Genomic DNA, 14,461 nt, shown 5'->3' with positions numbered 1-14,461 from the left:
CCAGCAAGACTTGCATTTGAGCACGGATCTGGACCCCCATCTTGGCTGGACACTTGTGTGGGGTTCTGGGAGTGCGCACTGCTATAAGTGGCCCCGATCCTTGAAAAATACAAGCGGAAAAGGCCCTCCCTTCCAATAACAGTATTATTATTATTATTATTATTATTATTATTATTATTATTATTACCCTGACCATCTGGATGGGTTTCCCCAGCCACATAACACTTTGGAGCAGGTTTTAGGGGTGCATTTTTTGGGTAAGCGGGGTGCTTTGATGCAGAAGAAAGAGTGATCCGGTCCTCATTCCACAATCAGCTGACAGGCGCTATTGGATATAACCCAGAATTTAATTGTTGCTGTATAAAACTAAGTATGGGACGCAGGTGACGCTGTGGGTTAAACCACAGAGCTTGGGGCTTGCCGATCAGAAGGTCAGCGGTTCGAATAACCGCAATGACGGGGTGAGCTCCCGTTGCTCGGTCCCAGCTCCTGCCAACCTAGCGGTTCGAAAACACGTCAAAGTGCAAGTAGATAAATAGGTACCACTCCAGCGGGAAGGTAAACGGCGTTTCCATGCACTGCTCTGGTTTGCCAGAAGTAGCTTAGTCATGCTGGCCACATGACCCGGAAGCTGTACACCGGCTCCCTCAGCCAATAAAGCGAGATGAGCGCCCCAACCCCAGAGTTGGCCGCGACTGGATCTAATTCAGGGGTCCCTTTACCTTTAAAACTAATTAAAACGACAATAAACAAATCATTCCACCGTTCCTGTAAGGGGCGAGAGGTGACATCCCTAGCTTGTCCGCTCTCCATTTTATCCTCGCAACGACCCTGTGAGGTAGCTGGAAAGATGCAGCAAATGGCACCCAAGGGGTTACCCAGTGAGCTTAATGGCGGAGTGAGGATCCGAACTCGGCTCCTAGCCCCCGCACACTGACCACCACACCACACTAGCTTTTGGAAACCTTACGAAGCTCCGTACACCACTGTGATGGCCTGGGAATCCGATTCAGAGGCTGAACCGGAGGAATCCCAGCCTGCCCAGGAGTCCCCACCTCCAGAACCAGCTGAGCCGGGGCTGGGGCATGAGCCTGAAGGGTCCTCACCTGTGCTGGGTCCTCAGGTGCAGGCATCAGCTGAATCCGCTCTGGTTCCGGAGGCGACTGAGGACCCATTGCCTGCAGGTGCGCCTCTCCCAGCCCTGTCAGGGGAAAGTGAGTCTCCCCCTGGGTCCAGTAACCCTCCAGCCTCTCCTGAGCTGCAGAGGCTCAGGGCAGAGAGGCGGAGGGAACTGGTCTCTCCCAGGAGGAGTGCTCACCTTAAGGTCAGGAGAGGCGGCTCACCTGGGGGCCGCAACCGCCCTTGGCCTCAGAGAAGATAAAGGCCAGTCAGCCCGGTCCCAGGTTGCGGGAGCAACGTCGTTGAAGAGCTGTTTCGGCTAGCACCCAGTCCTATTCCTCCAGAGTTCCTGTCCTTGCCCGGCTCCTCGCTGTGGACCCCGCTTTGCCCGTGGAGCACTGTCTACCGACCCTCGACTCAGGTCCTGGACCTCGCCCCACAGTAACCTCCCGCCGGGACCAGCACAACCACCTTCAGAGGGTGATTGTGTTATTTAATGCAAATAATAATAATAATAATATGTTAATGTCGATGCTCCCTCCGAGTGGCCAGTCTGCCCCAACTCACCACCTCTTTGCTCTTCTGGGCAGCGCCATCTCTGGCCAGGTGGCTCCTCACCAGGAGACAAGCGTCCCTCAGCCGGGGACTCAGCTCAAACCTGTCAAAGGAAACAGCTTTTGAGCTTCCATTGAGTTGGAAGGGACCCCCAGGGGTCATCCAGCCCAACCCCCTGCAATGAAGGAATCTCAGCTGAAGCATCCGTGACAGATGGTCATCCATCATCTGCTTTGAAAACCTCCAAGGAAGGAGAGTCCACCACCTTCTGATGGAGTCTTCTCGCAACGGTCATGTTTTATAATTCCCTACGCGATCGAAGTAGCTCTCCTATAGGAATTTTCGAAGCATAGGGCTGTCAGGAGCTCAGCCTACACTCGAGTAGGACCCTGGTAGAGACACATGCCCGACTGGCATGTTCTCTCCCTCCTGGTCGATTGTTTGGGAACTTCATAAGCCTTTTTCAGCCCGAACATCACAGCGACCGATGCCAACAGACATTGGCACCCTTAGGGATCCGCAGAGTTTGCCCATCATGCGTAACAGCAACTCAGCATTCTGGCTAATTACTTTATTTACGGGACGTGGGTGGCGCTGCGGGTTAAACCACAGAGCCTAGGACTTGCCGATCAGAAAGTCGGCGACTCGAATCCCCGCGACGGGGTGAGCTCCCGTTGCTCGGTCCCAGCTCCTGCCAACCTAGCAGTTTGAAAGCAAGTCAAAGTGCAAGTAGATAAATAGGTACCGCTCCGGTGGGAAGGTAAACGGCGTTTCCATGCGCTGCTCTGGTTCGCCAGAAGCGGCTTAGTCATGCTGGCCACATGACCCGGAAGCTGTACGCCGACTCCCTCGGCCAATAAAGTGAGATGAGCACTGCAACCCCAGTGTCAGCCACGACTGGACCTAACGGTCAGGGGTCCCTTTACCTTTACTTTATTTACATATAAACACACACTGGGCACTGTCACATGGCTCCCTCTCTCTCTAGCATCAGACAGAAAAAGGACAAAGGACAATACAGTGGTACCTCGGGTTACATACGCTTCAGGTTACATACACTTCAGGTTACACACTCCGCTAACCTAGAAATAGTGCTTCAGGTTAAGAATTTTGCTTCAGGATAAGAACAGAAATCGGGCTCCGGCGGCGCAGCGGCAGCAGAAGGCCCCATTAGCTGCTTCTGGTTAAGAACAGTTTCAGGTTAAGAATGGACCTCCAGAACAAACTGAGACTCTTGAGAGTCCCATGGACTGAAAGATGATCAAACCTATCCATTCTTAAGGAAATCAGCCCTGAGTGCTCACTGGAAGGACAGATCCTGAAGCTGAAACTCCAATACCTTGGCCACCTGATGAGAAGAGAAGACTCCCTGGAAAAGACTCTGATGTTGAGAAAGATGGAGGGCACAAGGAGAAGGGAACGACAGAGGACGAGATGGTGGGACAGTGTTCTCGAAGCTACCAGCATGAGTTTGACCAAACTGCGGGAAGCAGTGGAAGACAGGAGTGTCTGGCGTGCTCTGGTCCAGGGGGTCACGAAGAGGCGGACACGACTAAACGACTAAACAACAACAAACCACTGTAGTCCCACTTCACGGAACACAGTAACACAAACATCCTGTCTCCGTCACTTCCCACTCTGTGGAGTCAAAACATATACCGCCATGTGAAAGACAACAATCCCATGACTGCAATCATGGATCAGGAATTCTAACAAGGGCATCCCTGGATTAAGGGAGAAGAAATCGTGGACAAGAGCATTCGTTGAAGGATCAGTGCCAGATTTTGGCTGGTGCGGGTGGTTTCCCCCACACGGGGTGCAAAAATTGAAGACCCATCATTGAGAAGATACACACGACCCCCGTCTGCCCCTGATAGCGTGAATGAGAGAGGATTAAAAGAGGCGTGAGGGAAAGAAAAAAAGAGAATATTCTTGTATGCTACAACAGCAGCAAGAATATTAATAGCTAGAAATTGGAAAAGTGAAATAGTACCAACAAAAAAAATAAATTATTTGAATGTCTCAAATTGGCAAAAAAGACGGATGCGATTCGGAGACTGCCTAACCAAAAATTCCAAAAGGAACGGGAAATTTACAGAGGTTATCTAAAAAAAAAAAAAAACCGTGTCCCCAAGTCAAAACCTGGATTTGCTTTGATTCATTTTCACAAACCACAACATGGATTGCAAGTATTGTATGTGGAAAACAGTAGAAATGAAGAAAGGATAAAAGGAGCAGTTTAACAAATAGACAAAATACACCCACGTTGAAGAGGACGGAATTCTGTTAGAGAAGAAAAGCAATTGGAATTAGATGGTGATGATGAATTAAAGAATATGGTGACAGAAGTCTGTACGTAAGAATTTATGGATTTATGGTTGTATATATGCTTTTTGTATATATATTCCCTTTTGGTTGTTGTGGTTGCCATTTTATTATTTTGGTTATTTTATTGTGTGTGTTTCTTCATCAAGTAAGAAAACCAATAAAAAGCAGAAAACAGAAAACAAAAAAAGAGGTGTGAGGGGTTTGCAATTTACATTAAGCTGAGGGGTGGACGGACCTTAAATCAGAAGAGAAAACTCATGCCTCCACCTGCCCCTTTCTCAGTTGTGTGTAGGGAGTTATGATGCTGGTTATATATTTATTTTGGCCTCGATTTTTCCCTGACAGGAACTCCAAGGCGGCTTACGGTTAAAAACCAGAACAGCTAAAAACGTAGAAAAACATTGACAGAATTAAAACTCGCTTGCTCACTCAGTCTATTAAAAACATACAGATCAATTACATTAAAAACAGAATGGCACCAGCCCTTTCCTTAAAAGCAGCCAGCTCCCAAAAGCCGGTTGGAGAAGAAGGTGCTTCACCTGGTGGCAAAAGAGCAGCAAGGTGGAAGCTGGTCTGGCTTTTCAAGGCAGGAAGTTCCAAAGTTGTCTGGGAGGAGCCACCACCGAGAAGGCCCTCTCTCGTGTCCCCACCAAGAGGGCCTGTTGGGGTGGAGGGGGCGAGAGCAGAGCCTCCCCAGGAGATCTCGGAGCCCAGGGCAGGTTCGCCTGAAGGAATAAGGTATTTCCGATCACCTTGTAGGGATTTGTGGGGCCTAACCAGCACTTTTAACTGAGGCCCCGAAACAGATCGGTAGCAAGTGGAGCTGTTGTGTCCTGGATTCTAAGACTTACTTCTCCTTCACTTCTGGGGAAGCTTCTCCCAAGCTGTTTGCATCTTTGGTTTCCTCCAAATCATGGCTCTGCCTTGCCTCCTCCTGGGCTGCCCCCGAAACGGGAGTCTCTGAATCGCTGCCGCTGCTGTCCACGCGGGAAGGCAAGTCGTCGTCGTCGGTGGTGCTGGGAGTGTCACTGCCGAAGCCAAGCGGGGAGCCCTTCCTGAGGGACCTCTCCTCTTCCTCTTCCTCCTCTTCCTCCTCCTCACTCGAGGTGCTCTCGTACCTGCCAGGACAGATTGTGGGGGATCAAAACGGGGGTCTTGAGGGATGCAACTTGTAGGCAAGGACACTCTGGTGTTTGGCAGCTGGCTTTCCTGCCTCGGAGGGCAGGAAATCTGCTCAAAAGGTATCTACATTCTGTATCAGTACGTTTCCGAGCACAATTCAAAGTGTTGGTGCTGACCTTTAAAGCCCTAAACGGCCTCGGTCCAGTATACCTGAAGGAGCGTCTCCACCCCCATCGTTCTGCCCGGAAGCTGAGGTCCAGCTCTGAGGGCCTTCTTGGTGGTGGCGCCCACCCTGTGAAACGCCCTCCCACCAGAAGTCAAAGAGATAAACAACCTGACATTCAGAAGACATCTTAAGGGAAGTTTTTAATGTATGACATATTAGTGTATTTTGGGTCTTTGTGGAAGCCGCCCAGAGTGGCTGGGGAAACGAATTATTATTATTATTATTATTATTATTAAGGAATAAACATAAGTGCAGGCCTGCAGGTTCAAGGGTCCGTACCATACCGACAACGTTTCTATCCCCCAGCCCACTCGCTTGAGCGAAGTGTTCCGGGGAAGACCGCAAAGCAGGAGTCAAAGGTTGCAACCATCCCTTGCGATTGCAGCTGCTTATCAGAGGTAGACTGCTCTTGAACACTGGAATCCCCATTCCGCTCTCTTGCTTTTTAATGTGTGACATTTTAATGTATTTTTTATCTTTGTTGGAAGCCGCCCAGAGTGGCTGGGGAGACCCAGCCAGATGGGTGGGGTACAAATAAATTATTATTATTATTATTATTATTATTATTATTATTATTATTATTACACTTGAAAGATTAACACCCACACACCCCACAGACTTTATCTAACTTGTTGTCAAAGGAGGGTGCCAGGGTCAGGTAAGTGATAACCCACAAGACGTCAGTGAAGTTAACTCTTTAGTCAAAGAACCAAAACACCTCGGGCCCAGTGATCCCAGCAACTCTTCCCAGGTCTTGCCCCCAATGGGGCAGTTGCAAGGATTAAAGGGCATCGCACCGCTAAGTCTCCTCCTGCTCCACGTCCTTCCCAAGCACCCTGAGACTTCTCCGCCTTGTCTGTCTCTGCTCTGCCCTCTTCATACCTCTGTGGGTTCTGGGAGACCAGGGAGAGGGCCTGCCTCCTCTCTGTCTCCTGGTTCCCCTTCCTCTCCTGCCTCTGATTCTGGACTGCTCTCTGCCACAGACTCTTCCTGCTCACTAAACCCTGTTGCCTCTTCAGCTTCAAACATCTCCTCCTCCCAGTCTCCTTTCTCTGACCACTCATTGTCATCTCACCACCCAGTTAAATGGGCAGGGTATAAATAATAAAAGTATTATTATTATTATTATTATTATTATTATTATTATTATTATTATTATTATTATTATTATTTAACAGGCTGGGGATTCACTCAGTCTCTTTGTGAACCACTTTGAGGCTTTTTTTAAAACAACCACCACCATCAAGCAGTGTTAAAACGCGGGTGGCGCTGTGGTTTTAAACCACAGAGCCTTGGGCTTGCCGATCAGAAGGTCGGCGGTTCGAATCCCCATGACGGGGTGAGCTCCCATTGCTCGGTCCCTGCTCCTGCCAACCTAGCAGTTCAAAAGCACGTCAAAATGCAAGTAGATAAATAGGTACCGCTCCGGCGGGAAGTAAACGGCGTTTCCGTGCGCTGCTCTGGTTCACCAGAAGCAGCTTAGTCATGCTGGCCACATGACCCGGAAGCTGTCTACGGACAAACGCCGGCTCCCTCGGCCAATAAAGCGAGATGAGCGCCACAACCCCACAGTCATCCACGACTGGGCTTAACAGTCAGGGATCCCTTTACCTTTATCTAACTAAATAACATCTGTAGGGCTATAGATTCCCAACCTCTGCTATAATCCCACAGCTATCTCTCCAGGCTCCAAATACAGTGGTACCTCGGGTTACATACCCAGAAATAGTGCTTCAGGTTAAGAACTTTGCTTCAGGATGAAAACAGGAATCGTGCTCCGGTGGTGCGGCAGCAGCAGGAGGCCCCATTAGCTAAAGTGGTGCTTCAGGTTAAGAACAGTTTCAGGTTAAGAACGGACCTCCGGAACGAATTAAGTACTTAACCCGAGGTACCACTGTAGTTGAAACTTCAGCATCGAAGACACCTGGGTCTCGTCTGCCATCCCAACCCCAAACCCCCGAAAGAGAAGAAGCAATAAAGACTCGTACTCGCCATTCAGAAAGCCCACGAACTGGAGGCTTTTCCTCCCACGCCCTGCCTCCGTCTTGGCAGGGCTGCCTCGCTTCTTCATGATGGATTTGAGGGCTCCTGGGGGGGAAGAAGCAGAAGAAGGAACGTTCTTTAGGCACTGGCAAAAGCTCATTTATTTTGAGCAGCTGGCAGTGGAGAAGGGGCTGTATCTCTCCAGACCCAATGGTGGTTTTTAAGCTGCAGGGTGAAATCTAGCCATGAGACCAGTGGGAGAACCTTAAGGGTTCTTCGCATAGCTGTCAACTTTCCCCTTTTTTAAAGGGGAATTCCCTTATTCCGAATAGGATTCCTCACAAGAAAAGGGGAAAGTTGACAGCTATGTCCTAGGGGCAGCCGCAGTTATTGTATGGCTCAATTCTTCCTGGTAAAAGATCTGCCCACGAGGCTATACTTAACGCTCCCTCATCATCATCATCATCATTTTAAATTTGTATACCGTCCTTCTATCTTACAATACTCAGGGCGGTTTACAAGCTGAAGAAACAAAAAATGTACGTCTTAGAACAATCTAATGCACTACAAAAATGCGACAATAAAACAAAACTTTAAAATAAGCAACCTACATCAAAAAAGTAACATTCAACAATTATTAGAATAGTATAAAATAATAATAATATATAAAAGTTAAACAGAAATCCACTCAACAGTTACAAGAAAAAATATCCTGAATTTCAGAAGCCAGAACAGCAAGAGGGATCGCTGTGCAGCGAAAGCAGCCATCCCTCTTGCTGTTCTGGCTTCTGGGATAGCTGTGCAGCCTGCATTTGCTCCATAAGACGCACACACATTTCCCCTTTTTAGGAGGGAAAAAGTGAGTCTTATAGAGCAAAAAATACGATAATTTCTAAACAACAAACACACCCCTCTTCCCTCTAGCTGTTCTTCCCAGGCAGGGACGAAATGCACTAGAATTAACTGAACCGCCCTGAAGCACATTGAAGGGCATGAGTGGTGCGGAATGGATCCTTTACTGGAAAATACAGGGAAGCCTCCCCCGCCCCGCCCAAATCTCCAGATCTCCAGCTGCGGTCTCCCAGTGTGCAGGGAAGCACGCTTTGCACATCCTCAGAGGTCCGAAATAAATAAATAAAGCCCAGCCCAAGCTCCAGGTATGCCTGGATGCAAAAGCAGTGGAAATGGGAACATTCAGATTTCGGGCCGGTTGCAAATAGACTCGGGCTTTGAGCCATGTTTAACCGATGGAGGCTCACCGGCGCCTGTGGGGTTTTTTCCAGAATCCCGTTGCACAGACACATCCTCCTGGTCCCTCGTCACGGACTGAGGGAGCAAATCCAGATCCACACCCAAACTCTCTGTTTGCAGGGATGCTTCAGTAACTCCGCATTCCAGCAGCTTTCCGGGTTTTACATCTTCCGGTAGAGATGCGTCTGTAGCCGTACAGCGGTCTGGCTCTCCTGGAGCGGATCTGCCGTCCTCCCTCCCTTTGCTTTCCGCCTCCGGAACAATCTGGGCAGCTTTCCCCCCACATTGCTCAGGGGCAAGATCTGGAGATTGCGGGCTGCAGTCAACCCCGACACTGGTCACTTGCGGACAGCAGTGGACGGCCTTGTCTGCCATTTCAATGTGGTTGCCCACAGCTTGACACCGCATGGCTGGAGCAGCTTCCATGCTCGCCTCCACTGTCAGCGGCCGGGCCATCGTCTCCTTGCTGGTCAAACTCTTTGGCAACCTCGAGCAAACTTCCACCCTCAGCTCCTCGAGCTCATCGCTGGCCTCCTGCAAGTGTCCCTCCAACATGGAGATGACCTCTCGTTGATGCTGGACCGTCTGCTGAAGCAACTGGATTTCCTTCTCGGCCTCCGACGAAACCCCGAGTAAGGACTCCATGACCCACACCTCTGCGTCCTTGGTGTCAGCTTCTCGGCCGGCGGCCACCTCTCGGCTCGGCTTCTGGCACCGGTAGTAGAAGACCACCTCGTTCATGTCCACCTCTTCTCCAACGCCAACAGACCGGCATGTGGGCTCTCCGGTTTTGGAAGCGAGAGCTGCTCCTCTGCTCGTCTTTCTGGCTCTTTCTGAGCCAGACAGTTTCTCCGTCAGTCTCTTCAACTCGGTGATTTTACTTGTCCTCGTTTTTGAAGGCTCGCCGTCGTTTTCGACCTCGGCACCGGCCCGAGAGCCTTGCTTGCCCTCGTCGGGAGCCCCTGCATTAGGAGACTTGGGGGGGAAGTTGAAGACACACGTCTCGCCTCCGTCCATCTCCAGCTTTTCCCACAGCCCGGCCAGCAGCTGCTCCTTCTCCTCCTTCAACCTGCAAACCTCCTTTTCTAGAATGGGGATGGTCTTCACCTGTTCCTCCATCTCCTTCAGCTGTTTGAGGGCTGTGGCCATCTGCTCACGGACGTGTTGGAGGTGGGCAGGACCGACGGCTGCGGCTGGCGTGCTCCTTCCTGAATTGGAGGGGCTTAACTTGACGGAGCCTGCAAGGCCTTCCCCCATCAGAGAGTGATCTTGAGGAGACACGATCCTGGGGGAGCTACCAGGCACCCCAATGGCTGCAGAGGGTCCCCCTGCCCGCAGACCCAGCTGCTGTTCTTCCAACCGCTTGCTCGTCTCCTGCAAGGTTTCTTCCACTCGTGTGTTCCTCACCAGCGATTTGGGAGGAGGAAGGAGATGGATGATGGGAGATGGAGACGTGGGGAGCGAGGCCTGTTTGCTCACGGGCTCCTTGATGTCGGAGGAACTACCCCACAGCCTGTGGCGTGGGGAGAAGGCTGCTTTCCGATCCGCGCTGGTGGTCGACGAAAGAGACTCCGTTGAAGTCCAGCCGCTGGTTTGGCCTCGGGAAGAGTTAGGGACCTGCTTGGCCCCCTTAGACTTGCGCTGCGGCAGAAGCTTCCGGAAGCTTTGGCCTTTCTCGATATCGTCGACGTACTTGAGGAAGTCAAGATCCAGTAGGAAGCCGTAGGGGGTCTCCAGCGAGTAGGACGCCTTGTCTCCACCCTCCTCCTCCTCCTCCTGGTCGCGGTACAAGAAAGGTCCCCCAAGATCTGAAAGCAAGATGGACACAAACATGTATCAAAAGACGAGCCGTCAAGGCAGTATGAACTCTTCAGCCCAGCCTAGGACAAGAGTTTTCCAGGTCCGTGTGCCCATTTGGAATTTCCTAAACATATTGTGGTTGCCAGAACAAGATGGCCGCCACAGGGGGAGGGGCTTGGCCAGTCGCAAATCGATTTGTTGCTTGTTCACTTTGAGTGTATGTTGCTCAGTGCTTGACTAAGCCGCTTCTGGCGAAGCAGAGCAGCGCATGGAAACACCATTTACCTTCCCGCCGGAGCGGTACCTATTTATCTACTTGCACTGGCCTGCTTTCAAACTGCTAGGTTGGCAGGAGCTGGGACAGAGCAACGGGAGTTCACCCCGTAGTGGGGATTTGAACTGCCAACCTTCCAATCAGCAAGCCCTAGGCTCAGTGGTTTAGACCGCAGCACCACCTACATCCCTATAACCCCTGACTTAGGGGGACACCTAGGAGTCCCTCAATGAAGAATTGGGCTGTAAATGCCAAGCCCAATTCTTTTCCATAACAATTTGCCACAGAGGGGAAACTGTAGGTTCCTGTAGTTTGATGTACAGGCTTCCTTCCTCTGGCCAGGGGTGGAGTCTTACACACACACAAACACAAAGCGATAAAAGTCTTCCACCCCATTGTGTCCCAGAGAGGCTTCTTCCTCTTGGCTGCAGAGACAGATATATGGAATCCTGGAATCACAGAATCGTCCTTTACAAAGTGAGAATGTGGTGCTGGCAATGCCAAGGTTGCAGGTTTGATTAATGCAACTGCATATTCCTGCATTTCAGTGGGTTGGGCTAGATCAGGGGTCGGCAACCTGCAGCCCATGGGCCACAAGCGGCCCACGGGGGTCGTTTTAACCAGACATAGGGAAACCCCGGCCCTCCAGATGTTTGGGACTACAATTCCCATCACCCCTAGCTAACAGGACCAGTGGTCAGGGATGATGGGAATTGTGGTCCCAAACATCTGGAGGGCCGGAGTTTGCCTATGCCTGGTTTAAACCGAGTCACTCACTCAGCGAGTCCCCGCTCGCTGCACTAAACTGGTGCAGCGCAGAGTGGGGATTCGCTTCCGCAACGCCAGAAATCGTGTCTGCATGGAGCAATCTCCGTGGGAGTGAACCAGCCCAGGTGAGGTAAACCTTGCTGACCCCTGGGCTGGATGATCCTCAGGGTCCCTTCGAACTCCGTGATTTTATGAGATCGTGTGATGGCCTGGGATTCGGATTCGGAGGCTGAACCCGAGGGATTCCAGCCTGCACAGGATTCCCCGCCTCCAGAACCAGCTGAGCCGGGGCTGGGGTCCTCACCTGTGCTGGATCCTCAGGTGCAGGCATCGGCTGAGTCTACTATGGCTCCTGAGGTGATGGAGGACCCATTGCCTGCAGGTGCTCCACTCTCAGCTCCATCAGGGGAAGCTGAGGTGGCCTCTGGGTCCGGTAACCCTCCAGCCTCTCCTGAGCTGCAGAGACTCAGGGCAGAGAGGCGGAGGGAACTAAGTTCCCGCAGGAGGAGGGCTCACCTCCAGGCCAGGAGAGGCGAGTCACCTGAGGATCAGGGCCGCTAAAAGCCAGCCAGCCTCAGTCCCAAGTTGCGGGAGCAACTTCGTTGGTTGTCAGTTCCTGCCTGAACCCTGTCCTGCTATCCTGCCGGAGCACCTGACCTCGCCTGACTACCTGCCCTGCACCCAGCTTCAACTTTTACGGACTGCCTCCATACTGCACCTTCGACCTCAGACTGGACTCAGACCTCGCCTCTCGGTTAGCCCACGGGACCAGCACAGATTGAGATTCTCAACATTCTTTACGTGCAAAAGACCCCAGGGTCCATCATCAGGAGACCCAGGCGGGGTTAGGGAAAGGTCTGTTCCAAACCCCCACAGAGATGCCCTCACTCTAGAATCTAGATGATATACTGAGCTAGATGGATTAATGGTATGATTTGGCAGAAGGCAGCTAGCACCCTATGGGATATCTCCCACTAAATTCTACTCAAGAGTAGACCCATTGTAGTTAAAGGCCACGACAAACTTAGAACCATTTGTTTCAGAGGATCTGCTCTGGGAATGCCTAGCATGGCATGCAACCCAAGCAGAGTGAAATAAAGTGCAAATTTCTCATTACCTGGGAGATTTTGATTCAGGTGTGCGGACTGGGCCATTTTCTTCTGCTGGATCCTCCCGAAGTTTCTGAGAAGGCAATGGGAACCTAGAAAAGGTGGGGAGGAGTAACACTTGGGAGTTAAGACTCATATATTATTTTTCTGTGATATCTGCGCAGCAGCCGCGTAAAGATGCACCACTAAACGCAGTGGGAGTTACTGGAGTATGCAAGCGTTGGGTTTCCCTGCATGGGCGGCAATGTCGTGCACCCTTACCTGCAAGTAAGCCCCATTGAATTGGTGGGGTTTACTTCCTAGGCTTGCCCCACCACAATATGTCTTAAAACAGGTAATGAGCCCTTGGCAGCCTCTGTTGACTTCTGAGATCCCAAACCACATCTCTGTAACAAGGAAGACTAGCTACTTACTTGACAACTGAAATTGTCAAGAAACTGAATCCAGAGCCCAATAAAACATTCTCATGTGTGTGTCCCCGACCCATCCAACACACACACATTGTGCAGAATCACAGAAGATGCACCACCTAGTTTATAAACCCATCTCCACCACCTAGAGGTCTCCCTTCCCACTTCCAGCTGCTTTCCCCAGCAGCAGTTCTGAACCCCTTGCTCTGCTCTCAACAAATATGGCAAAGTCACAGAGTCAGGACTTCCCCCATTGCGGCTGTCCCCGAGCGACAACAAGCCTCTGAGAACGTGCAGACTATGCGCACCCCGGGAGAGAAGCGACAAGAAAGCCACCTGGGATTTAGAAGCACGCGTCTTCCAGGCCTCCAGGCTGATAAATTGAAAAACCCCTCCTTGTTAGGACTTGCCTGCCTGGGATCAGCACACATTCTTCCCCCCCTCTTCTGGCAGCATCTCTGCACTGGCTCGCATCCTAGACGCCTGCCTTTCAGAGCACAGCTTCATTGCTGCCCCAGGACTGTGCGGGTTTTCTCGACAGCAAACCCCCCATCCCCCAGTAACACCCGCAAGTCCAGCTCTGCAGCTTTTGCCTTGGCTGAATTGCTGGCTCACCCCAAACGGCTGCAGATGTTCAGTTTGTTGTTGCTTTTTTCCGCAAGCGTCCGAGACGCAAATCAGAGTCCAGCTATTTTAACGTGGCCAAAGGGTGGAGTGTTTTTAGTTTAGTGCAGAGAACTGTAGCAGGAACCCCCCCCCCCATCATTCATTTTGTACAAACTTCACACACACTCACACTCTACATACGCTGCGCTTCTGTTATAAATTCATAGAAAATCAACCATGCATCGGATTTGCACTGTTCCACTTTTATTTTACTCCATGAAGGAAGGACTACAAAATGGGGAAGGTTTGATACAGGGCAGCCATAATCCCTTGAGCATCCCAGCACATCCACACGAGCCCTGCCCAGTTGCTATGCCAACCCTGATGGTCCTAGACAGAAGACCATCAATGTCACAAAGAACTTGCATATGGGAGTGGATTCAGCACAGACTGGAACAAAGGACAATAATCAGCTCTTCCCTCTGGGGGTAGGAAATTGCAGACTCTGTCACTCTGTCACCTGGAAAGTACTCATGGGGAGGGGGAAAGAGGGAACCAGCCAGGTGACAGGACACTCAGGTTACCACCACAACCCCTCCTTTCTGTGATGTATGCATGATGTTTCTGGGGGTGGGTTTGATCTACAGGATGGGAATTTCAAAAGTCTTTATAAGACCGTGCACACCATTTTTTCTGGGTCCTTCCTCTCTCCTGCAAGTGAGGGGAGCACCCTGTTGCAACAGTTCAATAAAGGCCAAGCCTACAGGCTGCTGTTTTGCTCCAAGTTATCCTGCTTGGTGTCTTTGTTTTTGTCCAAGGGAGCCCTCGGATTTTTCCGTTAACAGAACACAGACGGGAATTCATATGTGTGTGTGTGTCATTAAAGTACGCCTTGCATGCTTGCATGAAT

The 14,461-nt window shown here is 50.9% G+C and overlaps 1 protein-coding gene across 5 annotated transcripts in view; it reads right to left on the bottom strand.

The window, feature by feature from the left end:
• The window catches only part of KANK3 (KN motif and ankyrin repeat domains 3), a 33,862-nt gene that overhangs the window by 10,452 nt on the left and 8,949 nt on the right, over positions 1–14,461 (bottom strand). For 3 of the 5 annotated variants that reach the window (XM_082206292.1, XM_082206290.1, XM_082206289.1), the window contains exons 2-6: positions 12,544–12,627; positions 8,593–10,392; positions 7,339–7,438; positions 4,854–5,120; positions 1,687–1,777 (exon numbers count right to left, since the gene is read on the bottom strand). In XM_082206292.1, coding sequence (XP_082062418.1) covers positions 1,687–1,777; positions 4,854–5,120; positions 7,339–7,438; positions 8,593–10,392; positions 12,544–12,580 — 2,295 coding nt within the window. In that variant the 5' untranslated portion in view covers positions 12,581–12,627. Of the gene's footprint in view, positions 1–1,686; positions 1,778–4,853; positions 5,121–7,338; positions 7,439–8,592; positions 10,393–12,543; positions 12,628–13,351; positions 13,660–14,461 lie in introns of those variants that run through there. The other 2 variants (XM_082206291.1, XM_082206293.1) reach the window with 2 other exon arrangements.

The sequence above is a fragment of the Podarcis vaucheri genome (genome assembly GCF_965113315.1).
Source record: "Podarcis vaucheri genome assembly, chromosome: 18".
Lineage (NCBI taxonomy): Eukaryota > Metazoa > Chordata > Lepidosauria > Squamata > Lacertidae > Podarcis > Podarcis vaucheri.
This window is presented reverse-complemented; position numbering and strand designations above follow the sequence as displayed.